This window comes from Lepus europaeus, chromosome 21 (assembly GCF_033115175.1).
Source record: "Lepus europaeus isolate LE1 chromosome 21, mLepTim1.pri, whole genome shotgun sequence".
Lineage (NCBI taxonomy): Eukaryota > Metazoa > Chordata > Mammalia > Lagomorpha > Leporidae > Lepus > Lepus europaeus.
The window spans coordinates 23,635,905-23,662,879 of NC_084847.1; the positions used below are offsets into that span (position 1 = coordinate 23,635,905).

Below are 26,975 nucleotides of genomic sequence, written 5' to 3' on the forward strand. Positions count from 1 at the left end.
ATTAAAGTGCCTTTTTGCCCCCCCACCACAGTGATCTGTCAAACTGCCTTGAGTAATATGGGATATAGTCATGAGCTCTCCCAGAATCCTAAGGGAAAAGATGTGCTCCTGCCCCGCCGATGTTCACTGTGTGCCTACTGAGCGCCAGTACCCCTCCAAGGGCTTCAGACAGATGATGTCCTGTGATCCTTACAGCCGCCCATAGGAGGCTCCTTTTGACAACCTCTACTTGCAGTGGAAGGGCCTAGACATTGAGAGAGGGCGTGACTGATCCCTGAGGCCACAGAGCTGGGCAGAGGAGTCAGAATGCAAACCATCCACAAGCTCCACCCTTTCCTCTCCAGCACCAGGAGGGCTAGGGCTGGGCAGCAAGCCCACGGAGAGAGGGAGAGAAGGATCAACTCATCTGCTGTCCTGGTTTTTCAGTTTCCTTCCTCAGGCCTAAAAATGAAACTTCCATGTGCAGGGAAGCCAGGGGCAGAGCCTTGCACAGCACAGGCCCCTGGTGGGGGGGTTGGGGGGAGGGGAGAACAGCGTGGAAGGCACTAGACTGAAACTGATCAGGGCCTTGTGTCCACAGCCCAGGCTGCCCATGGGCAGCTACTCAACTCCCCTGGGCCTGAGCCTCTGCATCTGCCACATGACAGTGTTCAGACTTGCTCCAAAGTCCCTTACTGACTGAATCCAGCCCACACACATCTGTCTGGTCTCCATGTCAAAAAAAAAAAAATTAATTTTTTCAGCCAACATTTAAAACTTGGACTATCTCACATTTTAAAATCTGGAGATCTGGATTTTCTTGAAAAATCAAAAGATCTGGCAGTGCAAGGCCTGCCTTCCTGCCTGGCACCCGTCACAGGGAACCGAGAGTGGCAGCCCACCAGCTGGCATGGTGCTCTCTGATTCCCAAACCTAGCTCTTCTGGTTGTCTCCCTGCCACCAAAGTCAAGTCCAGGGTGCCATTTACCAGCAAGTCTGAGAGGTGCCCCCCAAAGAGAAGATGAAAGTGAAGATCCATGTGTCCACATCTTCAGCACAAATGAGTCCCACCATCACTGTCACCATCACCACCATCACTGTCACCATCATCACCACCACCACCATCACCATCATCACTATCATTGTCACCATCACCATTATCACTACTATTACCACCATCACCATCGCTATCACTATTATCACTACCATCACCATCACCGTTATCACCACCATCACCACAGCTAACACTAACTGTGCCAGGCCCAAACCTAAGGGCTTTGTATCTATTGACACATTTCATGCTCTAATTACACATGAAAAAAATGGAAGAGGCCACATGCTTCAAGAAATGAGCAGACAACAGATTTCTTTATGAGACTGAATAATATTCCTAGATATGCGAAGTATATTAGGTGTTGGAAGAAAACCAACAGAAGCAGCATAATGACATTAACCTTGCTATGGCTGTCATTCATATACAACCTGGCCCTGCAGGCCTCTACGTTGTGATTGTGATCCCTGCAGGGGTCTTCAGGGTTCTGAGAGACCTTGGGGGCCCCAGAATGGGAGCCTGACCATAACTATTAAGTCCTTTACAGGGTGAAGACCAAAATCCAGGAGGCAGGAACACAATTTGGGTCTCCCATGGGGGTGGCAGGGACCCAAGTGCTTGAGCCACCGCCTGCTGTCTCCCAGAGTATGCGACAGCAGGAAGCTGGGATCAAACCAAGGTACGCTAATATGGGACATGGGTGTGTTCCTACATCTAGGTAGCCTGGGCCTGTTAGAAGAGGGAACACACAGAGAATGCATGGCAAGTGCAGAGAGTTTAGCAAAGCGCTGTAGTCTCTGCAGGTGGGCAATTTCCTGCCAGATTGCATTCACCCACAGCTTTCCCATCTCTGAAGATGATTAAGTCTGGGAATCCATCAGCTAAGGGTGGTCAAGGTCACAGCGGGTTCCAAAGTGAGGCAGGAGCTGGGAGTGAAAGTTAACTTCACGGGGATTGGAAACAGGGGGAGGGTAAGAATTCCCCCTGGAAAGTAGGGGGAGAGGCTGTGGGTTCAGTAAAGGCAGCTGGGCCAGACTGTGGTACTAGGACAGGTTCCAAGTATTCAAAGGACAGTATCTAGGGGACCCCGGTTGTCCACTGGAAACAAAGGGAGCAGCAAAGGTCTCCAGAAGCGTGGGCCTTTTTTTAAATTTATTTTTATTTATTTATTTATTTTTTGACAGGCAGAGTGGACAGTGAGAGAGAGAGACAGAGAGAAAGTCTTCCTTTTCCGTTGGTTCACCCCCCAATGGCCGCTGCGGCCAGCGCACCGCGCTGATCCGAAGCCAGGAGCCAGGTGCTTCTCCTGGTCTCCTATGTGGGTGCAGGGCCCAAGCACGTGGGCCATCCTCCACTGCACTCCCGGGCCACAACAGAGAGCTGGACTGGAAGAGGGGCAACCGGGACAGAATCCAGCGCCCCGACCAGGACTAGAACCCGGGGTGCCGGCGCCGCAGGTGGAGGATTAACCTATTGAGCCACAGGGCTGGCCAGCATGGGCCTTTTTTCTGTGTGCTGTCATGAGCCTGGCTAGCCAGGTGCTAGGGGACCAGCTGGTACAGCCCTTTCCTGGCTACCATGTCGACCCAGTAAACACGTGCCAGGCTGTGTGCCAGATGTCGGGCATACAAAAGAACAAGAGCAGGCCCTGACCCTCAAAGAGGGAACAGGGCATGGAGTCCAATTCTAGGGGATCCTGCCGTCAGGGAGGGGACGCAGGTCACTGTAATCTGTAGCCAGGGGGTGGGGTGGTGGCAGGGGGAGTGACTTCAAGGAAGGACCCAGCTTGCAGATAACACAGCCTGGGCAAGGTGTGGAGGCGGGAAAGGATGTAGTGTGCTCAAGAAGTGGCTTCAGGGGCCTATGGGGAAGCCAGTATGCTTATGCAGGAAGTGAGCACCTGCTGACTGGCACCACGAGCCACAAGGAGTCAAACCATCAGCCTGTTTCCAAGGTCAAAGGAGTGAGCCCTGTTCAGCCCTGGGGGATCAGGTCTGGGTGACAATACTGGCACGGCAGGGCCAGTTGCTTAGGAGGAGGAGCTTGGAGCTATTTAGAGAGCACTTTATCAAAGAATGAGGAAGTATGGCTACTGACATATTCAGGGCCAGCATTCTGCTTTCTTGTTTGCTTTTCTGAAAGGCAGAGGGACAGAGAGCTCCCACCTACCGGTTCACTCCCCAGATGCCAGGAACACAATCCAGGTCTCCCACGGGGGTGGCAGGGACCCAATTACTTGAGCCATCACCTGCTGCCTCCCAGGGTCTGCGTTAGCTGGAAGCTGGAATTGGTAGCTGAAGCCAGGAATCAAACTCAGGTACTCTGATATGGGACATGGGCATCCTAACTGCTACACTAAATGCCCACTCGCCAAAGCACCTTGTTTATCAGGAGACACAAGAGTTCAGATTTTTATAAGCACTATTTCTGACTCTGGGAAGATACACCTTTGGGCCCAGGGCAGTCTGGTATAAAACTTCTGGGCTTGAAGCAGGTGTCTAAAGAGGAGGCTGAAGAGGAACTGCTTCCCCACAGCAGTCTCCAGGGAAAGGTGCTATGTCCACAGGGCAAGTGTTCAGACTGCAAGGGTCAGGCTGTTCAAAACCCCATGGGGCATCAGCAGCCGCACTTTCTCACTCTTTGATAAAGTGCTCTCTAAACAGCTCCAAGCTCCTCCTCCTAACCAACACCACTGCTCCTTGTAAGGCCTCTCCTACTTGGAAACAGAGGAGTGGTCCCAGGGCCAGACCCTGCAGGAGCCAAGGCAAGTCAAGGAGTTCATTCAGCAGCCCGCGGGGCAAGCCCTGCCCATGGGCACAGCCTCCAGGGAGTGAGAAACTGGCCTTTGATGACATACTCCAGAGTGCACACTTGTCTGGGTGGAGCCCTGGCTCTGCATCCACTAGCTAACCGTGTGGTGTGAAACGGGCACAATCACGGTACCATACTGAGCTGTTTCAAGAATGCAACTCACATTCTCTATGGCAGCAGTCAGCAGGTTTATCTTGCAAAGGGCCAGCCAGCGAACATTCTGGCCCCGTGGGCCAGACAGTCTCTGTCACCACAGTCACCTCGGCCAACATGCCGTGAAAACAGCCATAGACACGAGATGCCAGTGGGTACAGCTTTATTTACAAATAAAGGGACTTGAGGAACGTTATCTCCTAGGGACTGCCACGATGGGCTGTAGTTATCTATGCCTGGCTTTTCCCACCCGATTCTGAAGTTCTTACAGGCAGTAGTGACAGTCTGTCTTTCAGACCAGAAAAACCAGGCCTTGCACAGTGTGGCACACAACGAGGCCCAGCGGGACTTCCAAGGTTCTCAAAGTTGCCACTACAGCAGGCTTGTAACTTCAAATGCCGGCAGGCCCAGGCAGGGCAGAGTCGCGACTAGGGAGCTGGCCAGTGAGGCGTGCCGTGGGCTGGGAGAGAGTGCCTGCCTTCTAAAGGGGGCGGTCTCCGCTCAGCTCTGGTGGTGAGTGGCTACCGGGCAGAATTCTGACTCTCTGTTAATAGACTTTACTGATATTTTCTTTTTAAAGATTTATTTATTTATTTGAAAGAATTACAGAGAGAGGTAGAGCCAGAGAGAGAGGTCTTCCATCTACTAGCCCACTCCCCAAATGAGCACAATGGCCAGAGCTGAGCTGATCTGAAGCCAGGAGCCAGGAGCTTCTCCAGGTCTCCCACGTGAGTGCAGGGGCCCAAGAACTTGGGCCATCTTCTACTGCTTTCCCAGGCCATAGCAGAGAGCAGGATGGGAAGTGGAGCAGCTGGGACTCAAACAAGCACCCTTATGGGATGCCAGTGCTGCAGGCTAGGGCTTTAACCCACTGTGCCACAGCGCTGGCCCCAGATTTTACCGATATTTTCAACAAAACCTCATAATCAGATTCTTACGAGAAATCTGCCACTGTTTCGATGTTGACAACTAATTTAAAAAACTAATTCAAAATTTAAAAAATCATCACGGGCCAAGGAAACACTTCCATGGATGACTATTTTGCAATCTGAGATAAAGGGTTCATTTTCAAGTTGGCTACATCTCTATTTTTAAGGCTAAAGTTTTTTTTTTTTTTAATATTTCTTTATTCATTTGAAAGTCAGAGTTGCAGAGAGAAGGAGAAACAGAGAAAAATCTTCCATCTGCTGGTTCACTCCCCAAATGGCCACAACAGCCAGAGCTGGACCAGTCAGAAGCCAGGAGCTTCTTTCAGGTCACCCACACGGGTGCAGGGGCCCAAGCACTCGTGCCATCTTCTACTGCTTTCCCAGGTGCATTAGCAGGGAGCTGGACTGGAAGTGGAGTGGCCAGGACTTGAACCACTGCCCACATGGGATGCCAGCGCCGCAGGCGGTGGCTTTACCCATTATGCCACAGCGCCTGGCCCCCAAGGCTAAAGTTTTTAAAGACTTGTATCTTCAAACAAATTCACTCTACAGAAAAGTTCCAAGAACAGTACAGCGAGCTGCTATCTCCCCTTCCCCTGGACTCTGGCTGACTCATTTTGGCATCTCTGGATTCCAGTGCACAGAAGGCACTGAAATGCTATTCACTCACGGAACAAACACCATCAGGGAAAAACAAGCAAAACGAAGTGTGCCAGGTTCCGGCGAGCAGCAAGCTAAAGTGGCGGGGCAGAACGCACGCTGAAAAACTTCGAGAGGAAAAGACAGGCATCAGATGGACAGACAGGAGCAATGAAGACAACAGGACAGACACACAGACCACGCGGAACGCACATTTATTTGGCCTACTGAATGTTTGCTTGGGTTTATTCTGTCTGGTTTTTGCCTGGTTTATTCTGAGTAGCAAGAGAAACACACAAATCACCAGGAGCCCAGGTAAATATCACACAAGACAGAACAGGCCAGACACACAGACTTGCATCCAAACCTTACCAATCACCCAGCGCCTTTTTTATAGTTTGGGATTATTTGGACAAGCCGGGTGAAATTTCATGTTGGTATTATTAATTCTCTGAGAAAGTTTGCTAAGCAAATGAACAGTACAAACAGGCAAGTGTTGAGTATTTGCTCTGGGGCCAGCAAAAGCAAATGCACAGCTTTAAAATCCTCCCTAATTACACGGATGCGCTGAACTGCTGTCTAATTATTATGTTCCTCAAAGACCGAGTACTTCTTTTTTTCCCCCTAAACCATCTCATACTTTAAAAGCACTGGGGAAAACCTGACTTTAACACAAAGGTGAGCATTTTCAGAAAGAAGACTCAAGTCCTGCCAATTACCTTTATGTAAATTTAAAAAAATGTCAAACATGGGGTTTTGACTTAAGCAAAGAGTGAGCTAATGACAAAGGTCACTAATTGCTAGAGACCTTCCTCAGAAGTGCCTCCGTCTCCTCTGAGCATGGCGGAGGGAAGCTGCAGACAATCACAGCACCCGCCGCCATGTAGAACCGTGTTTTTATGCACCAGACGGGGCCGCACGCTCTTTCATCCACTCTTCACTGACGGGGGTCTTCTTCATCATCCCCATTTCACTGACAGAAAAACTGAGGCTCCAAGAGGACAAAGGACATGTCTGGGATTCAAATCCACGGCTGCACGGCCCCTAAGACCTCAGCGCATCACACACTGTGTCACCGAGACAGACAGGCGGGAGCTGCTCAAAGTCAAATCCGACGGGCCAGGGAGAATGTCCTAGAAAGCTGTAGTGATCCTGGCATGCAGAATCAATCAGACTATAACCCGGATGGGGGCACCTGCTAGACATGGGGAGGCTTTCATCAGTCTGGGAAGTAAACATCTTTTTTTTTTTTTTTTTTTGACAGAGTGGACAGTGAGAGAGAGAGAGAGAGACAGAGAGAAAGGTCTTCCTTTTTCCGTTGGTTCACCCCCCAGTGGCCGCTCCGGTGGCGCCCTGCGGCCTGTGCACCGCGCTGATCCGAAGCCAGGAGCCAGGTGCTTCTCCTGGTCTCCCATGCAGGTGCAGGGCCCAAGCACTTGAGCCACCCTCCACTGCACTCCCTGGCCACAGCAGAGAGCTGGAGAGGAAAAGGAGCAACCAGGACAGAATCTGGCGCCCCAATCGGGACTAGAACCCAGTGTGCCCACACCACAGGCGGAGGATTAGCCTAGTGAGCCACGGCGCCGGCCGGAAGTAAACATCTTTCTAAGAGGGCCAGGGTTAGCTTCTCTGGGTGGCTAGAATCACAATTCCTTAAGGCCTGCTTCACTTTACCCAATAGATACATGCCTATACAACTATGCATAAATCACAATTTTACAGACTTGGAGGGGCCGGCGCTGTGGCATAGTGTGTAAAGCCACAGCCTGTAGTGCTGGCATCCCTTATGGGTGCCAGTTCAAGTCCCGGCTGCTCCACTTCCCATACAGCTCTCTGCTATGGCCTGGGAAAGCAGTAGAAGATGGCTCAAGTCTTTGGGACCCTCCACCTTTGTGGGAGACCTGGAAGAGGCCCCTAGCTCCTGGGTTTGGATCGGCGCAGCTCCAGTCACTGCAGCCAATTGGGGAGTGAACCAGCAATGGGAGAACTCTCTCTCTCTTTCTCTCTCTCTCTCTCTCTCTCTCACTCTCTTTCCTTCTCCTTCTCCTTCTCCTTCTCTCTCTGTGTAACTCTGACTTTCAAATAAATAAATAAGTCTTTCTTTAAAAAATGAAAAAACCTCTTTCTCTGTCTCTCCCTTTCTAACTCTACCTCTCAAATAAATAAATAAAATCTTTTAAAAATTATTTATTTACAAAAAAAAAAAGATTGGGAAAGAAAATGGGATTCTTTGAAGGTCATAGCTAATCTCAGGGTAAATACTTTCTTAGAATAAATTATTCCCCTTTGTAAGCAATCTGAAAATCAACAGATTCCTCCACGGGGCCACAGGCATATTCTAGGACAGGCTTCTTGAAAATGGTCTATTCCAGGGCTGGGGAACCCTTTGCCACCAAAGGCCATTTGGACATTTATAACATCAGTCATGGGCCACACAAAATTACCAACTAAAGCAGCCTGCTTTAGATCTACTAAATTTCAAGTTCTACCTTGCTGGGGACAGACCAAATTTCTTGGGCCTTCCCTGGTACAGCAACGTTTCTCAAAGTGTGTTCCACAGATCCTAGGAGGAGGAGAGGAATGCAAAGAGAAAACTGCTCTCATCATAATTCTAATCCTTCTTCCCTAAGCAAAGCCAAGTAACCTGGGTTAGAACTGCTTGTAGCTTGAATCAAGGCAGCACAGCCAAACTACACCTGTAGCCATTATATTGTTTACTGTCCCAACCTCGTAATACAACAAAAAATCACTTTCACTTCAGAATGTCCTCAGGAAACAGCAATGATTCTATTGAGCCTCGGCCCATGAGATTCTGCATAAAGACATGGGAAGTACACATAAAGCGTTTCTGTTACAAGCCAAGAACAATGGCTGATCCTAGAAAACCGACATGTGGTTGAGTTGCCAGCTGAACTAACCACCTTCAGTATGGAATGCCATTCTTCCTTGAATGAACAACTAACACACAAATTACAGTCACTCACAGCTGGGCATGGGGCAGACATTTTCACAAATATGAACCAAATGAGTCTGTCCCTTCAAGGTAACAACAGTATCTATGTCAATGATCAAAACTATTCAAGTGGAAAACTTGTTTTCATTACAGGAGTTCAATGGCTTCCCTATACTTAAAACTCTTTTAAAAAGTGAGATAGGTGATGATATTAACAAGTGTGACTTTGATTCCGTGCAATGACATTTCAAAAGTTAACTTGTGGAAGATTTGCATGCTTCAGTGAACCAACATTTTCCCAGTGACCAATAGTTTATGTTATAAAATCCTATGAGTGGGAGTCGGCGCTGTGGCACAGTAGGTTAATCCTCTGAGTGCGGTGCCAGCATCCTATATGGGCGCTGGTTCTAGTTCCGGCTGCTCCACTTCCGATCCAGCTCTCTGCTGTGGCCTGGGAAAGCAGTTGAATATGGCCCAAGTCCTTGGTCCCTGCACCCAGGTGGGAGACCTGGAAGAAACTGCTGGCTTTGGATCAGCTCAGCTCTGGCCATTGCGGCCAGTTGGGGAGTGAACCAGCAGATGGAAGACCATTCTCACTGACTATAACTCTACCTCTCAAATAAATAAATAAAATCTTCAAAGGGCAAGATAGAACAGTAAATTTTACTGAAACAGAATACAAAAGCTTAATGATAAGGGTCTAGATATTGTGACTAAGCTTTAACATACTGCCACTTGCTAAGTTCTGTTATATTATCAAAGAGTGTCTACAGTTACCTAAAAAGGCAATTAAAAATATCCCTCCCTGGTCCAATGATATATCGACGATGTGTGTGTGCAAGTGCTTGTGTACTTCTTCATATGTGTGTGTATTTCTTCGTATGTATGTCTTCATCTGTATCAGCCCAAATAACATGACAAAACAGTTGGGATGCTGAAGCTGACACAAGTCTAGCTCCTTACTATTAAACCAGACACCACAGAGATTTGAGAAAATACAAAACAATGTCAGGGGTGGCACTGTGGTGCAGTAGGTTAGCCTTCGCCTGCGGTGCCAGCATCCCCTATGGGCTCTGGTTTGAGTCCCAGCTCCTCCACTTCTGACTCAGCTCCCTGGTAATGGCCTGGGAAAGCGGTGGAAAATGGCCCAAGTGCTTGGGCTCTTGCACCCAAGTGGGAGACCCAGAGAAGCTTTTGATAGACTTAGCTCCAAATGCTGCAACCATTTGGGGAGAGAACCAGTGGATGGAAAACTCCTCTCTCTCTCTCTCTCTCTCTCTCCCTCTGTCTGTAACTCTGCCTCTCAAATAAATAAATCTTAAAAAAGAAAAAAAAAAGTCATTTTTCTTACTAAATTTTTAGCGGAAATGCAACTACTTGTCCATTAAAGATAGTATCTATATTCGGATGTAACAGGTTTATTCTTGACCTGTTTAAGTGAATCCATAAATGAACGTGTTGCGATTCTGTTTCAATTTCTGACATGGCAAATGTCACAGATGTAAAACATGTAAGCAAAGCCCTTTGGAGGCAGGAGCATAAAGGCTTTCTGAGGCCGGAAGGATTGAGTATTGTTTGGTAGCAACAGTGGGTTGTCCTTTCCAAGGAGCAAACTGGTGAGAGACATTCTAGAGCACCTCTGAAGGGCAAAGGGCAAAGGGCAAAGGGCAAAGGTATCTTGACAGCTCAAGCCAGAACGTTCCAGTAAAAGCACTCTTCCAGGCTGTGTTCAGTGTGTATCAAAGGCAGGCAATTTCTTCAGGGACAAATTCCAGAGACGCCAGGGGCAGTGGCATAAAAAGAATCTAGCGCTCACTCTAAGGCATGAGTCGGGCCCATCTATCTGCGAAGTCAAATAACACTGCACTTTACATTCATGTTCTTTCCCGTGGTCAAGGCCATGATTCCAATCAAGGATCCCTGAATGGTGGCCCACAGACCACCTCTGGCCTTCAGACGGGTGGGCCAACTGGGTATTTTGAGAAACACCCTACAACTGGCTTGGAAGCTGCCTGACCAGCTTCCGGTTCACAGCCCCAAACCAGCCCAGGAGCCTCGTCCTTGCAGACACTCGCGTTTGTTAGCCTCTGGACTCAAGGGCTCCCCGAAAACCCTGCCACTGAAGGACCCTTATGGGGGAGAGGGACAAGAAACTAGGCCTGGGCAGATATCAGGGGCTTCTTAAGAGGTTAGATGTTCCCCAGAGTCCAGCGGGCAGGACGTTCTCTGGGAAGGAAAAGTCAATCCCCTTCAGAGAACCTCTAGGCATGCCCAGAGCAGAGTTGCCACTCCCCTTCGGAGAGTCTCAGCACTCTCCTCAGCACTCTCCTCAGCTGGTTCCCTCAGCACTCTCCTCAGCACTCTCCTCAGCACTCTCCTCAGCTGGTTCCCTCAGCACTCTCCTCAGCACTCTCCTCAGCACTCTCCTCAGCACTCTCCTCAGCTGGTTCCCTCAGCACTCTCCTCAGCTGGTTCCCTCAGCACTCTCCTCAGCACTCTCCGGTATGCTAATTGTCCCTCCGAACCAGCCAATCCCGTGCCACCTCTGCATTCCATATGCTAATTCGTTGCCTATATAACCTGTGTGAAACTGCCGCTCAGGGCTCCTCACTGCCTGAGGTGGGGGCCCGTTTGCGCAAACGTTCAATAAAAACCTCGTGCTTTTTGCATCAACTGGTCTGGATCTTTGGGCGTCCTCCCGAGCAAGTGGGCATCTCTGCAACTGAGAGGTCCAACACCACATCTCAGACTCCGTGATCCAGCTCCAGAGTCAGAGTGCCCGGGTTCCCCGCTCACTCTGCCGCTTGCTGGCTGTCCAACTTTCGGGAGTTACTGAACTTCCGGGAGCCTCCGTTTTCCTCGCTGTAAAATGGGATAACCTTGACCTCACACGGCTGCTAGGAAGCTTAGAGAGGTGCTCGTGGGCTGTTGCTAACACTAGACTGCACACTCCCGTGCTAAGTCCCTTCCCAGGAGCGACGACTGAGCTACCCACAGTCACACTTACCTCTACCCAAACTCCCAGATCCCACAGCTCCAACCTCCCGGGACACGCAAGGTCCTCCTCGGCCCTCTACTTCTCCTTTCCCGGAGACCCTGGCCAGTCCTGGGTTCCCACACGACCACAGGTTCGGTACCGCTGACCACTCCCCCAGCCGCTTCTCCCCAACCCGGACCACTAACTCTCCCTTTCCCTCAGATCGGAGACCGCCTTGAGTCAGGAATTGGCGGTCCAGGAGTCTACGGCCTAGGCCCTTGTCTGAAGAAGACTCAGGAATGTTGAAGAGTAACTGCCCGCCCTCCCGGAGGGGCCCTTAGACACTCACCGTCCATCCTTAAAGGCGGCGGTTACGGCGGTTACGGCGGTTACGGGTGCTCGAACCGGAAGCTGCCCCTACACTGTTTGCAGTTCCCCTGGTTACTGCAGGGCTCCCGACCAACGGCGGTGGAGCGCCGCTTGCTGAGCCCGCCTCCAAAGCGAGTGACGTCACGGAGGCGCGCTAGAACGCCTCCTCAGATCCCGGGGTGCGACCCGCCTCCGGCGGCCACAGATCCTTGTGCGCAGGCGCGCTGGGAAAGGCCGCCTGGCGCCGCGGTGCGCAGGCGCCGCGGGGGCTGCTAAGTGAAGCGGCAATGGACGCCTTGGAGTCGTTGTTGGACGAGGTGGCCCTGGAGGGGCTCGATGGCCTATGTCTGCCCGCGCTGTGGAGCCGCCTGGAAACGCGCGTGCCGCCTTTCCCTTTGCCGTTGGAGCCCTACACGCAGGAGTTTCTGTGGCGGGCCCTTGCCACGCACCCAGGAATCAGCTTCTATGAGGAGCCTCGGGAGCGACCAGACCTCCAGCTCCAGGATCGGTGAGCGGCCTGGGCCTGCGGGCGGGCGCAGGGCCCGGGTCCTGATAGGGTTGGGGAGGGGGCAGGGAATGGAGCGAACCGGGGCGGGAGAAACCCAGACCCGGAGTGTGGTGGGCAGCACCTGATGTGGGGACCAGGTGGGGCCCAGGAGCTGGGGATCATCTGATGGTAACCCCGTTATATCCGGGCGGGCTGCATTCAGAGAGTATTTCCATGAAATTGGACGTAGGACGGGAGCAGGAAGGCAGTTCCTGTGGAACGCTCAGGGTTGGACCAGGGCAAGTGCGCACAGCAGCCAGTTTAGGAATCGCGCTGATAACCCGAGCACGGACCAGGTACGACTCTGCAGTTCCGTTTTAGGAGCTTGGGGAGGTCGGTCCACACCGTGACCCCCTGGAAGTAGGTGCTGTCGTCTGTCCCACTTTACAGGGGTGTAAACTGAGGCGTGCACAGGGGACAAGCAAGGAGCATTGATTTGAACTCTGTATGTCTCCGGAGTCTTTTTTCTTTCTTTTCATTGATTTGAAAGACAAGAGACAGAAACAGCGGGCTGCCATCTGCTTGCTCACTCCCCAAATGCCCGCAACAGCTGGGCCTGCTGGGCTAGCCAAAGCCTAGAGCCTGGAACTCCATCTGGATCTCCCACGTGGGTGGCAGGGCCTCAAGTACTTGAGCCATCGGCTGCCTCCCAGGGTGTGCATTGGCAGGAAGCTGGACTGGAAGCTGAGGCAAGCAGGAGCCCTGGGGACTTCCATGTGGAATGCAGGCCTGGTGGTGTCTTTATCCCTGAACCAAGTGCCGGCCCCCAGAGTCTGTGCTCTTCTGCCATATTGTGAGGGTGGGGGCAGTCCCCAGAGGTGATACCCAAGACAAGGCTTGGAAGTTGGATTTAGGCAGCCGGTTGGCAAAGAGAACGGTGGACAGAGAGCGGGAATGTGAAAGGCCGAAGGAAGAGAACTAAGTTTGGCTGGAGTGTAGGGTAGAAGGACAGAACAAGGAATAAGGGTTGGCACACAGATGCATGTTAGGAGTTGGTACTGTTCTAAGATTCTTTGTTTTTTTAAGATTTATTTATTCATTTGAAAGAGTTACACAGAGAGAGAGAGAGGTCTTCCATCCGCTGGTTCACTCCCCAGTTGGCGGCAATGGCCAGAGCTGTGCCAATCCGAACCAGGAACATTTTTTTTCCAGGTCTCCCACATCGGTGCAGGGGCCCAAGGACTTGGGCCATCTCCTACTGCTTTCCCAGAGAGCAGAGAGCTGGATTGGAAGTGGAGCAGCCAGGACTCAAACTGGTGCCCATATGGGATGCTGATGCTGCAGGCAAGAGGCTTAACTCCCTGCACCATGGCATCGGCCCTTAGAAGCTTAATTTGTTTTAAAGATTTATTTATTTATTTGAAAGTCAGAGTTAGAGAGAGGAGGAGAGGCAGAGAGAGAAAGGGAGGTCTTTCATCTGGTTCGCTCCCCAATTGGCTGCAACAGCACTTCATGCAGTGGCTTTACCTGCTATGCCACACTGCTAGCCCCGATTCTTTTTTTTTTTTTAAGATATATTTATTGGAATTTTGCCTCTCTTGGGGCTCCCCTCCAGGCCACTCTGGCTGGAGGTTTCTGTCTTAAATAAATTTTGCTTTTCTTTAAAAAAATTTTTATTTATTTGAAAGGCAGAGTTATAGAGAGATAAGGAGAGACAGAGAGAGGTCTTCCATCCACTGGTTCACTCCCCACAAATGGCCACAATAACCAAGACTGAGCCAGGCCAAAGCCAGGAGCCAGGAGCTTCTTCCAGGTCTTCCATGTAGGTGCAGGGCCCCAAGGGCTTGGACCCTCCTCTGTTGCTTTCCCAGGTGCATTAGCAGGGAGCTGGATGGAAAGTGGGGCAGACAAGACTCCAGTTGGTACCCATATGGGATGCTGGTTTGCAGACCCAGGCTTAACCCACTGTGCCACAGGGCTCACCCCCTAAGATTCTTTTATTTATTTATTTTTTTAAGATGTATTTATTTATTTGAAAGGCAGAATTACATAGAGAGACAGAGAGGTGTTCCATTTGCTGGTTCACACTCCAAGTGGCTACAACGGCCAGGACTGGGCCAGGCCAAAGCCAGGAGCTTCATCTGGTGGGTGCGGGGGGCCTAAGCACTTGGTCATCTTCCATTGTTTTCCCAGGTGCATTAGTGGGGAGCTGGATTGGAAGTAGAGCTGGCATCTACCAGTGTCACAGACAGCACCTTAACCCACTGCACCACAATACCAGTCCCTGTTCTAAGTTTCTTACATATAGTAAGTTGTTTCATTTTTACAACAACCTTAAGAGGTGGGTAATGTTACCCCTGTTTTCCTGAAAAGAACATCAAGGCACAAAATGACTTGTTCAAGGTCATCAACTAGCAAGAGCAGAACCCACAGGGCCAGCGCTGTGGTGTAGTAGGTTAAGTATCCACCTGCAGTGCCTGTATCCCACATGGCATCGGTTCAAGTCCTGGCTGCTCCACTTCCGATCCAACTCTCTGCTATGGCCTAGGAAAGCAGCAGAAGATGGCCCAAGTGTTTGAGCCCCTGCACCCACATGGAAGACCCAGAAGAACTGGTGCCTGGCTACGCATTGGCCCAGCTCTGGCTGTTGTGGCCATTTCAGGAGTGAACCAGAGGATGGAAGACCTCTCTCTCTATCTCTCCCTCTCTCTGGCTGTAATTCTGCCTCTTAAATAAATAAATAAATAAGGAAGAACAGAACCCAGAATTTGAATGCAGAAATTCTAGGTCCAGAATCCACTCTGCCTTGCACTGGAGAAGCTAATCAACCATCCTTTATTCCCATTTCTAGAGTTTCTCCCTTATCAAAAGGACAGTGGGAAGCCACCCAAGGGAGGGTCAGACACGGACAAAGAGTGAAGCTGAGAGCCTCTTTGCAGTCTGGTCATAGCAGCGAGGCAGGGGCCAGCTTGCCATCGTAGGTGTGGAACAGAGGCTAAGGAAAGAGGATCGAGACAGCCACGACGGCGGAGTCCAGAGGATTGGTGGCTGATCGGCTGTGAGGAGAGACAGGATTCTAGGAGGATGTTGGGCCCCTGAGTGAATCCCGATACCCTCCCCTGAGGCAGGGAACACAGCTGAGCAGCCTTGAGGTGTGCGTCTGGTGGGGGCACACGGCTGGGGGTTGGGATGAGGCTCCTTCAGGTTGTCCAAGTGCAAGCTCTGTTTAGTGAACATCTGGCCTCACGGGAGCTAAAGCAGGTCAGAGGGAGGGACCGAGCCAGACATCGGTGAGTCATCCCCTGTCCTTGGTGATGAAAGCCGTTGGCTGAGATGATCCCTAGGAGAGAGCGGGGCCAGTGCTCCTGGGCTTGCGTTAGGTCTGTGTCCCAGTGAACCCAGGCTAGGTTAGAAGTGCATCCAGGCCACTTACCCGGCCTGGCACCGTGGCTTAGCCAAGCCACCCTGACCGTGCTCAGGACACTTTACCTTACAACTGGGCAGAATCATCAGCACAAGCCCGGTGTGCAGTAAGGCGTTTATGGAATGCTGTACTGCAGTGACAAGCAGGGTGGTTGTGTGCGGGTTGACTTTTGCACGAGGTCAAAAGTGAAAGCAGCACGTGGTGGGGACTGTGTCCTGGTCGGCGGCCTTCAGCGGAGCTCTGAGGTGCGTGGACATTGCAGACAGAGTGGAGGATGAGGAGCTTCAACAGAAGACAGAAAGGCGTCACTGCAGAGGGGCCGGGCAGTCTGGCCAGAGTGGTTACCTGGGAGCTGGGGAGAAGTCGGGATTTGAGAACGCAGAGGGGGGCCGGCGCTGTGGTGTAGCAGGGCATCATGCATGGACACCGGTTCGTGTCCACCTGCTGGTGCGGCTGTGAGGTTCTGCAGGGGGTGGCCCAAGTGCTTAGACCCCTGCTGCCACGTGGGAGACCTAGAGGAAGCTCCTGGCTCCTGGTCTTGGCCTAGCCCAGTCCCGGCTGTTGGCAGCTGTTTGGGGAATGGACCAGCGGATGGAAGACCTCTCTCTCTGTCTCCCTCTCTCTAACTCTACCTTTCAAATAAATAAAAGTAAACAACAACAACAACAAAAATAGAAGAACACAAAGGTCCCAGAGGGGGCAAGAAAAGGCTTGAAAAGTGGATGTGGACCAAGCCTCAGCTAGACTGGTGCAGGGTGTGAATGAGATTTCAAAGGAAAGCTCACTCTACGGGGCTGACTGGCTAGGAGAGAAAGCACGTGTCAGAGATGCTGAGGCCAAGGGACAGTGTCGCACCAGGGAGGTACTTGATTGGAGGGGGGAGGGGCACTCACAACCTTGGATTTGATAGACAACTGGAGACATTGCACAGACAGGACTGAGGGTTCAGAGGTGAGAATGGTTCACATGAGCGTGATGGTTAACACCATGGAAGTAGATAAGGGTACCCAAGAGATGGACAGATGATGTCTTAGGGGAGGAATGCCCTGAATCGCTCAGTCCCAATGTGGTGGCCTGGAGTCCCACAACCACGTTTGGAGGGAAACCAAAGGGGGCCGTGACTGGGGCCAGTAAGGCAGTTTGGGTCCCAGCACCCAACTTCTTTTTTTTTTTTTTTTTTTTGGACAGGCAGAGTGGACAGTAGAGGGAGCCAGAGAGAAAGGTCTTCCTTTGCCGTTGGTTCACCCTCCAATGGCCGCCGCGGTAGGCGCGCTGCGGCCAGCGCACCGCGCTGATCCGATGGCAGGAGCCAGGTGCTTCTCCTGGTCTCCCATGGGGTGCAGGGCCCAAGAACTTGGGCCATCCTCCACTGCACTCCCTGGCCACAGCAGAGAGCTGGCCTGGAAGAGGGACAACCGGGACAGGATCGGTGCCCCGACCGGGACTAGAACCCGGTGTGCCGGCGCCGCAAGGCGGAGGATTAGCCTGTTAAGCCACGGCGCCGGCCCCAGCACCCAACTTCTGGGGCCAGCTTGGGAGACCCTGGGAAGGTCCGCATTCTCTCTTCTCTGTTGTTAAAAGGCAGGACCCTGCTTGTCAAGGCTGTTTGCATCTTGCAGTAGGGACACTGCAGTCTCAGCTCTTTCTCTCTGATCTCGGCTAGAGCCTGTCAGAGGCACTCACTGCGCAGGCGTCATTGCCGAAGCTCAGCTGGGTTTGCCGCCTGTGCTTTTCCCCCTAGGTACGAGGAGATTGACTTGGAAACTGGCATTTTGGAGTCCAGGAGGGACCCGGTCCCTCTGGAGGATGTCTACCCCATTCACATGATCTTAGAGAACAAGGATGGCATCCAGGGCTCGTGTCGGTACTTTAAGGAGAGGAAGAACATCACCAGCGACATCAGGACCAAGTCTCTGCAGCCGCGTTGTACGATGGTGGAAGCCTTTGACAGGTAACTGGTTCACCCCCGTCAGGAACCCCTCACGTCAGGGGTGTGGTCAGAGCACTCGGCTCGGGTCTTTGGCCCCAGCGTCTCTTGGAGGTTGCCAACCCTGCTCTAAGCCAGCTCTCAGCCCGCTTCACCCCACTGCAGCTGGGCTGATTGAGGTCAGGGCTCCTATCTGTCCCTCTGTTTGTGTGCATGGTTGCGGCAGGCAGCTGACATTTGGAAGTTGCCTTTTTGTTCTCTTGTCCTAGCTGGGCCCTGGGCCGCAGAGCCATCCCTGTGCAAGTCCTCAGGAGGTCAGCCTCTTGAAGGTAGAGACCGGCTGTGTTTATCGTAGCGTTCTGGCACTTGGCGCAATGCTTGGGCAGTATCTGATGTCACAGTCAGCAAACCAGAACCAGCAGGAGTCACTGAGCCAGATAATTGCCAATGATGTCCAGAGTCATTGGAATTACAATGGTGTGGGCTAGGAAAGCCATCTGGGGAAGAAAACAAAGAGCAGCAAAGCCACTCCACTGCGTTCAAACTTTCTCCCAAGTGACCTCTTAGAATTTAACTTAGTGAGGGTTTTGAGAAAAAGGATCCTGAGTTTGTCACCCTGAGCATCATGTGGACTCTGTTTACTATGTGTTAGCATCCACTTGGAAGACAGGCCATACGGCCCTTGCTGACTTACACAGACAACTCATTATAGGCCCAAACAGTGTATTGACACAGCTTCTTCCTTTTTCTTTTTGTCTGCGTGGTGGTGGAATCAGGGGGAAGGAAAGCCATCAGGCTAGACAGGTCTGGGCGGTGTGGCCAGGCTAGGGCCAGGAAGAAGGGAGAGGCGAGGGCTTGGCAGCCCATGAGCTGTGGCATGTGGACCCTTGGTGACTCCTTCACCCAGGAAAGGGAGGCCTCTGGTCCAGTAACATGATACCACGTGGTGAGCAAGGGGCGTGCTCTCCACAGCACCTCCTGTACAACTCCCTGATGCAGGGCCAGGGCTGGGCTCCTAGAGTGTGCATGGGGAGGGTCGCTCTGCCCCAGGCATGAGCCTAACTCAGGCCAGCCTCTGCTGGAGGTAGAGCTTCAGCTATCAGTGGGAGCGGTGGACAGCTTGGACTGTGGGCCCCTGCATGGGAATGAGGCGTCTTGCAGCACCTTGCTTGCAAACTTTTTACTTCTTTCTGGACATTATCTTTGACCCATCAGATCTGTTGTCCAGCAGAGAGAAGTCACTGACAGCACAGTTGGGTGTTGCTGACTCTGAAGGTCTATCAGTCCAGTGCACTTGGCATGGTCATTCACTTAAGTACACTTGCTGAGCACCCACCCTGTGCCCAGCTCATTCTAGGCACTCAGGATATCCTTATGAACAAGTTGGGGGTGTGCCTGTGTTTGAATTAAGGAGGATGGACGAGAATGTTGCCCGCCCCCCTCTCCCCCCTTGGCTGTTTGTGAGTGCTAGGTGCTGTGAAGAGCCTGGGAATGGTTGAGTGGGACTGGAGCTCTGGCTGACGTTTTCTGGAAGGCCTGGGTGATGGGAAGGAATCAGCTGTCTTAGGATCGGGGACAGGGCAGCAGCTAGGCAGACGGAAGAGCCAGGACAGTGACCCTGACACTTCTTACTGGCACAAGAAGGCCCCTGTGGGTGAAGATGAAGTGAGCGAGGCAGGGGGGGCCTTCCAGGCCGGGGCGAAGGTGTGGATTTGGTCTGAGTGCCTTGGCGAGCCCTGCAGGGCATCAGCCAGGAAGTAACAGGTCAGCCCTGTTCATTCAGCACACTGTGGGGTTCTAGGATGGCAGACCCACTTCGGAACATGATGGCCTTCTGGGAACCCAGAAAACGATAGTTCTAAATCTGCTTTTTCAGATTTCCATTTTCATAAAATCGCTTCGACCTGTTTCTTCACGTGGGTGTTTCTGACTTGCAGGTGGGGGAAGAAGCTGATCATCGTTGCCTCCCAGGCCATGCGTTACCGGGCCCTGATAGGCCAGGAGGGGGATCCTGACCTGAAGCTCCCCGACTTCTCCTACTGCATCCTGGAGCGACTGGGCCGGTCCAGGTGGCAGGGGGAGCTGCAGCGAGACCTGCACAGCAGTGCCTTCAAGTAAGGGGGAGGATTTGCATGTGGGGCTCACTGACCACCACAACCTGCCTCCCAAATGCAGGGGCTGCTGCCTTGTCTTCCCTGGGGATTTTTAAAAATCTCTGACTGTTCTCTTGGGTTGGCTGGGTCAGTGTGTGTCGGTGCGTACGTCTGGGGGAGAGACTCCCTACACTGTGGTGCTAAAACTACCAGCAAACCAAAACGACGTGACCCACACCCTCCTCCCCTTCCCCCTCCTCCTCCTCCAGGGTCGATGCTGGGAAGCTTCACTATCACAGGAAAATCCTGAACAAAAACGGGCTCATCACAATGCAGTCCCACGTGATCCGGCTGCCCACTGGAGCCCAGCAGCACTCGATCCTCCTCCTCCTCAACCGCTTTCACGTGGACAGGTATGCTAGAAGGGAACAAAGCCTTCGGCGACTTGTACTGCAGCCACGAGCATGATGCTTTCAAAAATCATTAGAGGCCAAATGAGAATATGACTGTGGCTTTCCAAAGAAGACATTTAGTTGTCTGTTTCTGTTGAAAATAAGTCCTGCTCACTTAGAAAGCCTGGAAATTAGAAAAGGACAAAAAAAAAAAAAAATGCCTGCTACTCTGTAGCTCAACAATGGGAACTTTTATCATTTTGGTGAGAACTTTTTTAGTTCTCATTAAAGGTGAGAACCAAAGGTGTAAAAAAAAAAAAAACATCAAACTTGAGTTGCTGTGGTGGCAGAGTTGTGGTTGGATTATGTCCATTTCAGATTGGAGGTTTTTGCAACACAACCGTGATAATCCACCCACTGGGATAAGTGATACTTATGTGCAGCTTGTCCTGACTCCAAACCTCCAGGAACAAAAGCTGCCCCTGTGCTCCGGTCACGTGTCTGGTAGTCCTGACTCGCCTTCAAGCACACCCACCATCAAAATGTCCCAGACTCCTAGTTTATCTTTCAGTCTCTGTTTTGGAAACCTGCATTGAAGAGAATTCTGTTTGGTGAATTGGTTTCTGATTTCTAATTAGTCACACCATCCATTAGTTACATGATGCTGTTACTGCACTTGTAGTTGGTGGGCGGCCTGTAATCTACAAAGAACGTAGGGTGAGAATCCTGGGGAAGGGGAGGAAGCTCCGGATGAAGTCAGGCACTGTACTCCAGTTACTGCCTTTCCCTTGGGCAAAGGTGCTGACCACTATGGACTGTGGTTTCTTCTGTGTAAGATGGCCATGACTCAGTGCTCCTACGCATGGTAGTTCATGTGCTGTACATATCTGCCCCTTCATCCATTCTTTCACCGATTGAGAAGTGGGTGCAATGTTGAGGTCTCATCCGTGTGCTCTTCCTTCCCCTTGGATGTGAGTCAGGCCAAGCTGCCCTCATGTGGCTGACCTGTGTCCCTGCTCCGGGCTCCCCAGGGCACACGCAGCCAGGAGCCCTGAGCTCTTCAGTTGAGTCTTTTGGTGACCATGAGCTTGGAAGTATTTATTGTAACATCCGCTTCATTATAGAAATGAGCTGACAGGTGGAATCGGGCACGCTGTGAAGTCAGGTGGAAAGCAGCTCCAGATTGAGCGAAGTGTCAGGAGGGTGTGAAGTAAGCACTGGGTTTAGGGAAGGAAGACTCAGGCTAGCGTCTTGGACCTGAAGTTTGGAAAAAGCTGATTCACTTCTCGATGTAATTATCTCCATCTTTCTTTGCTGGGTGATTTATAAGGAAATGTTGTAAGAAAAGCTTCCTAGACTTCAAAGTGTTATAAAAATGTCAGGGCTCAGGGCTCACATTGTGGTGCATAGAGCATGTTGAGCCACCACTTGGAACACTGGCGTTCCATATGGGTGCTGGTTCTTGTCCCGGCTGCTCCACTTCCAACCTGGATGATGGTTGAGACCTTGAGCCTGGGCCAGACGGTGAGTTTGAGGAAGTCAACTGTGTGGTGTCTCTCGCAGGAGGAGCAAATACGACATCCTCATGGAGAAGCTGTCGGTGATGCTGAGCGCACGGAGTAACCGCATCGAGACACTGGGCAGGCTGAGGGAGGAACTGGTGAGCTGTGGGGGGGGGGCCCAGGGTGCCAGGCTGACCCTGACCTGTGCCCAGCCTGGCGAGCTGCCTCAGCCTAGACAAGGAATTGCAGCCCTGAGCCCTGCGGTGCACCCCAAAGGATCGGGCTGTCTTCCCTTTTGGAGGGTGAGAAAAGGCTCAATGCCAGGGCCCGATTTCCCTGCCCTCCCAGCCGTCGCTCTTGGCCCAGCTGTCAAGGTTCACACGGAGAGTGGTAAATCCTCAGGTTTATACTTCCTCCCGTGATTGTCCCCAGCGGGCTTAGGCTGCAATGACGGAGCAGAAGAGGAGAGGACAGGGCCCAGAGCACCTCGGCCCTGCCTCATCTCTGGTCCAGGAGCAGTGACTGAGTCACAGAGTGAGCACGAGAGGAAGAGCAGAAGGGGGGGGGTGCTGCTCCTTGCAGGAGTGCACGTCAGGAACAGGAGGGCGCCAAGACAGCCCTGGAGGTTGGAGCACAGAGCGTTGCATGTGAGGTGAAGGTTCGTGGGGACCTGCTCTGTGGTCACATATCACAGCCACGAGGACTGTCGTTGCCACTGGTCCTCCTGTGCCACACTGGTGCAGCTCTGGTCTCCGATTTCCTCGTTCGGAAATCAGAACTCGCTGCAGGGTCACTGCACGCCCAAGTCTCTTCAAAGCCAAGGTTATAAACCAGAGGCTTGTGGGTCACACCTGGCTTGTGAAAAATCAATTTGACTTAGCTTTTTCTTTTTTTTGAAAATGGAGATTTCATATACACACCTAGGTGTGTATTTGGGGAAAAAAAAACCTCCATTTTCCTTTCTCCAGCTTCTCTTGAAAAATCCGCAGCTCTGAGCCTGCAGCCTGTCCTGACAACAGTGAGCTGGAGCTAGGTGTGCACTGGGCAGCCCCCGCCCCCAGCCCCCTCCTTTGTGTGACCCTCAGACCCCGAGGCCGAGCGTCAGCGCCATCTGTGATCACGTGCACTGTGCTTTCTAGCTGACTAACAAAAGTAGGAAATAAAAGGCCGCTTGAGAAGGCCTCTCTCAGGAGACCCTAGCAGAGGTGAAGGAAGTCCCGACCCCCCACACTGGCCCTGGCTGACTTCGGAGATTGGAGACTTCTGCCCTGGAGTCGCTGGGGCAGGGAGCTGGGGCTGCTGTGCCCTGGGGTCAGCACTGTGGACTGCATGAGAGACAAGAGTTGACTGCTGCAGGCCATTCTTTCACTTATCCATTCAACAAACACCGTAGCAGGTGTCTCCTTTGAGTCAGAACCGTGCTCCACCCTAAGAGGGCAACAGCGAACCAGGGTGACGGGTCTGTGTCACAGAGCTGTTCTAATGGAGGGGCAGGCGAAGAATGCCTCCGAGCTCAGTGACAGAGGCCGGGGACAGCTTCACAGGGCAAGTGACACTCCAGGGGGGCCCTTGCCCAGGCGGACAGGTGCATTGGCATTTCAGCCGAGGAGAGCAGCTCACGCAGAGGCCCGGAATTGGGGAGCCCATGGGACGTTTGTAGAGGTCACTGGGGGTGGCTGATGCTGGGGTGCTGGGGGATGGCTGGAAAAGAAAGGGGACCTATGATGCTGGTCCTTGGGCCAAAGCACTGCTGAGTGTTTAGGGAAGATGGACAGGCCAAGGGAGGGCCATTGAAATGGGTGGGGGTGGCAGCCGTGGCCAGGGAGGCCTGAACTGTTTTGAGAAGCATTTTAGGGGTGAAACGAACCGGTGAGTGGTTGAGCCAGGATGTCGAGGCGCAGGAAGCAGAAGGACCTGAAGATGAAGTCCATGTAGCTTCCATGGTCAGAGCGGGTGCTGCTGGCCAAGGTGCCTGGGAGTTTGGTCTCGGCCGAAGCTCCTCGGAGAGGACAGTGCCTGGCCGTGTTGCGGCCTGGTGGATGTTTGTCAGATGGATGCATGAATGAAGCACACAGCAGTTGGGAGAGAAGGAGGCACAGGACGATTTGATTTTTTTTTTTAAAGATGTATTTATTTATTTGAAAGGCAGCATTACAGAGAGGCAGAGAGAGAGAGAGAGAGAGAGGTCTTCCATCTGCTGGTTCAATCCCCAAAAGGCCGCAAGGGGCGGATCTAGGCTGATTCATTCCAAGCCAGGAGCCAGGAACTTCTTCCGGGTCTCCCACATGGGTGCAGGGGCCCAAGGACTTGGGCCATCTTCAATGGCTTTCTTCAGCCACAGCAGAGAGCTGGATCAGAAGTGGAGCAACTGGGACTCGAATCGGCGCCCATATGGGATGCCAGCACTGCAGGCAGAGGCTTTACCCGCTACGCCACAGCACTGGCCTGACAATTTTGATTTTAAGATTTATTGAGTGTGCAGATCTTCTGGGACATTCTGCTGGCCATGGCTGTCAGCAGCAGGAGTCAGAGAAGGCTGAGAGGGGTTTGGTGAAGAGTCAGTCTGGGATGAGGCTGGGGCCATGAACTTGGGTGCTGTCTCTTGAAGAGTGAGGAGGCTCCTGCTGCTGCTCCCTCTCTTTGCTGGGCAGATGGTACGAGTCCTTGATGACAGCCCCTGGAAGGCAGGATTACATCATCCTTGCTCACTTAGGGTGGTCCAGGCCTCGTGCCATATGTTGAGGGCTGGGGGATTGATGGATAAGTTTCCATAGGGTCTTTCTGTGATGCTGGGGGACCGGCTAGATTAACGATGGATGCCATTTACAAGCCACTGCGTCTGAATGGGCCCCGTGGGAGTCATCTGTGGTTTTGGGTGCCCATATGTTCTGCTGAGCGTCCACCTGTGTGGAGGAAGCCACCCCAGGCGTCTGTCTGCTCACTGCCTCTCTCTTGGAGGGTAAGAGGAAGCCTAGGAGAGGCACAGAGCAGCCCTCAGTCCTGCGTGCCTCCTCCAGTCCAGTCTGTCCTTAGAGCAGTGGCACCTTGCCTTTCTCTTCCAGGTGCTACACAATCCAATAGCAGCAGTGGTCAGGAGGGTGGGACACAGGAGCCAGATGGGCCCAGTGTAGGACAACGCTGTGATAGCGGTCGCCTTAGGAAATGCCCTTTCCTCTCAATGACAGCTACAGAAAAGCAGCCCAGAAATGGGAATAAACAGCAGCTGACCTTCGGTTTCACCATCCGCGGTTCTGATAGGGAGCATGAAGGCCGCGGCCCTGGGGACGGCATGTCCTGCTGAACGGAAGCAGCCGGTCCTCAGCTCATGCCAACTCCAGGGGCAGTGGGGGCTCGGGCAGCTGCACTTCTGGCACTGCTTGCCAGATCTTACATCTTAAGGGAAACCAGAATCTGGTTTCTGGTTTTTTGTCCCCCTGATATGAAATCTTCCACCCTGATGTTGGGAAGTGAATTACTTTTTTCAGAAACACGCAGCCGTGGGCATTTGGCAGAGCAAGTGAGACGCTAGTTAGGATGTCCACATCCCATATTGGAGGGCCTGGATTCAAATCCCAGTGCCACTATCAATTCCCGCTTCCTGAGCTGGGGATGGCTCCAGTACCTGGGGCTCTACTGCCCACATGGGAGATCTGGATGGGGTTCCTGGCTCCTGGCTTTGGCCTGGCCCCGCCGCCATCTGTTGCAGGCATTTGGGGAGTGAATCAGTGGACAGGAGCACCGTCCTCTGTCCCTGTCTTTGACTTGCTCCCTCTTTGTCTCTGCCTTTCGAATCAATACATAAACACGTAGAGGGAAAGGCGTGCCTTTGACGGCCCCTGCGGTGAGACAGTGAATGCGATCGTTGTGGTCCTCTCCTCCTGGGCAGAAGTAGGAGCAGTACCCTGGATGTACCCTCATCGTTTTGTTGTAACTTCATAGCTGAACGACTTTCTTAAAAACATCCCAAAAGGCATTTTAAGATATATTTTCTCCTATTTGTTCCCCTACCTGTAGGAGATGTATGTGTGTATTTATTAATGATTAATTAATATTCTTACATGGTTAAAAAGATCCACACACTGTGCAAGGGCCCATGTGGAAAGTCTGCTTCCATCTCTGTGGCCACCTGCCTCATTCCCACCCTGTGGTCCCCTTGGGGATCTCATTAGGCAGACACCTGTCCCCGTCTTGGCCTCAGAAGGTGGTGTTTGGAAACCAGGGCTCTGGGCCTCATTTTATTCCTTGAGAGCATTCCTTGGCTGTGTTTGCTGGGCAGTGCCTCCAGCGTTTCTCCACTCGAGAGCCCAGTAGCTCAGGTCCTGCACTGGCTCACGTCCGCAGCTCCCAGTGGTTTCGGATTCCTCGCTTGCGCCTGACAGTTGCTTTTGTCTTGGCAGGGGCTGTGTGAAAGGACGTTTAAGCGCCTGTACCAATACATGCTGAATGCCGGACTCGCCAAGGTCGTGTCTCTTCCCTTGCAAGAGATTCACCCTGAATGTGGGCCCTGTAAGACCAAGAAAGGTAAAGATCCAAGGCTCGGCTCGGGTCCCGGGTAGGCTGGGCTGGGCTGGCCTATGGCTCCTGTCCGTCTTCCCAGCCCAGCCTTTCTCTCCGGGTACCCTCTGCCCTGCAGTGGGATGATTCACTTATTTATGCAACTCTTTACCCCTCCGTGCCTGGCTCAAGTCCTTCCCTGTAAGAAGCATGTGGGGAATGTTTGCCGAATGGAAGCGGGGCAGGCTTGCACCCCCCAACATGCCAAGTTCGTGGTGTCCTTTGCTCCTTTTTTTGGGGGGGGGGGACTTAAAAACATGCTATTTTATTTTTACATATTTGAAAGGCAGAGACAAAAATCTCTTCATCTGCTGGTCCACTTTCCAAATGCCTGCAACAGCCAGGGCTGGGCCAGGTGGAAGCTAGTAACCATGAAATCAATGCAGTCTCCCACGTGGGTGCAGGAATCCAAGTATTTGGCTTATCACCACCGCCTCCCAGGGTGTGCATTAGCAGAATCTGACGCCAAAGGTCGGATCCACTCTTTGCTATTTAGGTCAAGTCTCCAGAGGTCATTGAAAGCAGCATTGCAGCTACTCTGGGTGCAGCCTCCACTAAGCCTCTCTGTTCTTCAGCCAGCCTTCTCCAAGAACCTCTCTTTGTGCCACGTGGCCTTGTCGCCTGGCCCTGTAAGGTCAGTGCTGTTGTCACTGTTTCACATGTCAGAAAATTCAAGTGAAAATGCCGAGTAACTTAGGAGGGTCAAGTGCTCTGTATGGTAGAGATAGGATCTGA

General features: G+C 52.2%; 2 protein-coding genes across 11 annotated transcripts in view; one reads left to right on the plus strand and one right to left on the minus strand.

Moving 5' to 3' along the window:
* Nucleotides 1-11,944, minus strand: part of LOC133750191 (katanin-interacting protein-like) — a 189,675-nt gene extending 177,731 nt beyond the window's left edge. For all 7 annotated transcript variants that reach the window (XM_062179620.1, XM_062179618.1, XM_062179615.1 and 4 more), the window contains exon 1: nucleotides 11,842-11,944. Coding sequence is in view for 3 of the 7 variants with exons in the window: in XM_062179616.1 (XP_062035600.1) it covers nucleotides 11,842-11,848 (7 nt within the window). In the remaining 4 variants the exon portion in view is untranslated. The remainder of the gene's footprint in view (nucleotides 1-11,841) is intronic.
* A 136-nt stretch (nucleotides 11,945-12,080) lies between these two features.
* The window catches only part of LOC133750298 (general transcription factor 3C polypeptide 1-like), an 86,550-nt gene continuing 71,655 nt past the window's right edge, over nucleotides 12,081-26,975 (plus strand). For 3 of the 4 annotated variants that reach the window (XM_062179835.1, XM_062179832.1, XM_062179834.1), the window contains exons 1-6: nucleotides 12,082-12,369; nucleotides 17,514-17,723; nucleotides 19,637-19,813; nucleotides 20,062-20,205; nucleotides 21,748-21,844; nucleotides 26,084-26,207. In XM_062179835.1, the coding sequence (XP_062035819.1) occupies nucleotides 12,149-12,369; nucleotides 17,514-17,723; nucleotides 19,637-19,813; nucleotides 20,062-20,205; nucleotides 21,748-21,844; nucleotides 26,084-26,207 (973 nt within the window). In that variant the 5' untranslated portion in view covers nucleotides 12,082-12,148. Of the gene's footprint in view, nucleotides 12,370-17,513; nucleotides 17,724-19,636; nucleotides 19,814-20,061; nucleotides 20,206-21,747; nucleotides 21,845-26,083; nucleotides 26,208-26,975 lie in introns of all 4 variants that reach the window. The other variant, XM_062179833.1, reaches the window with a different exon arrangement.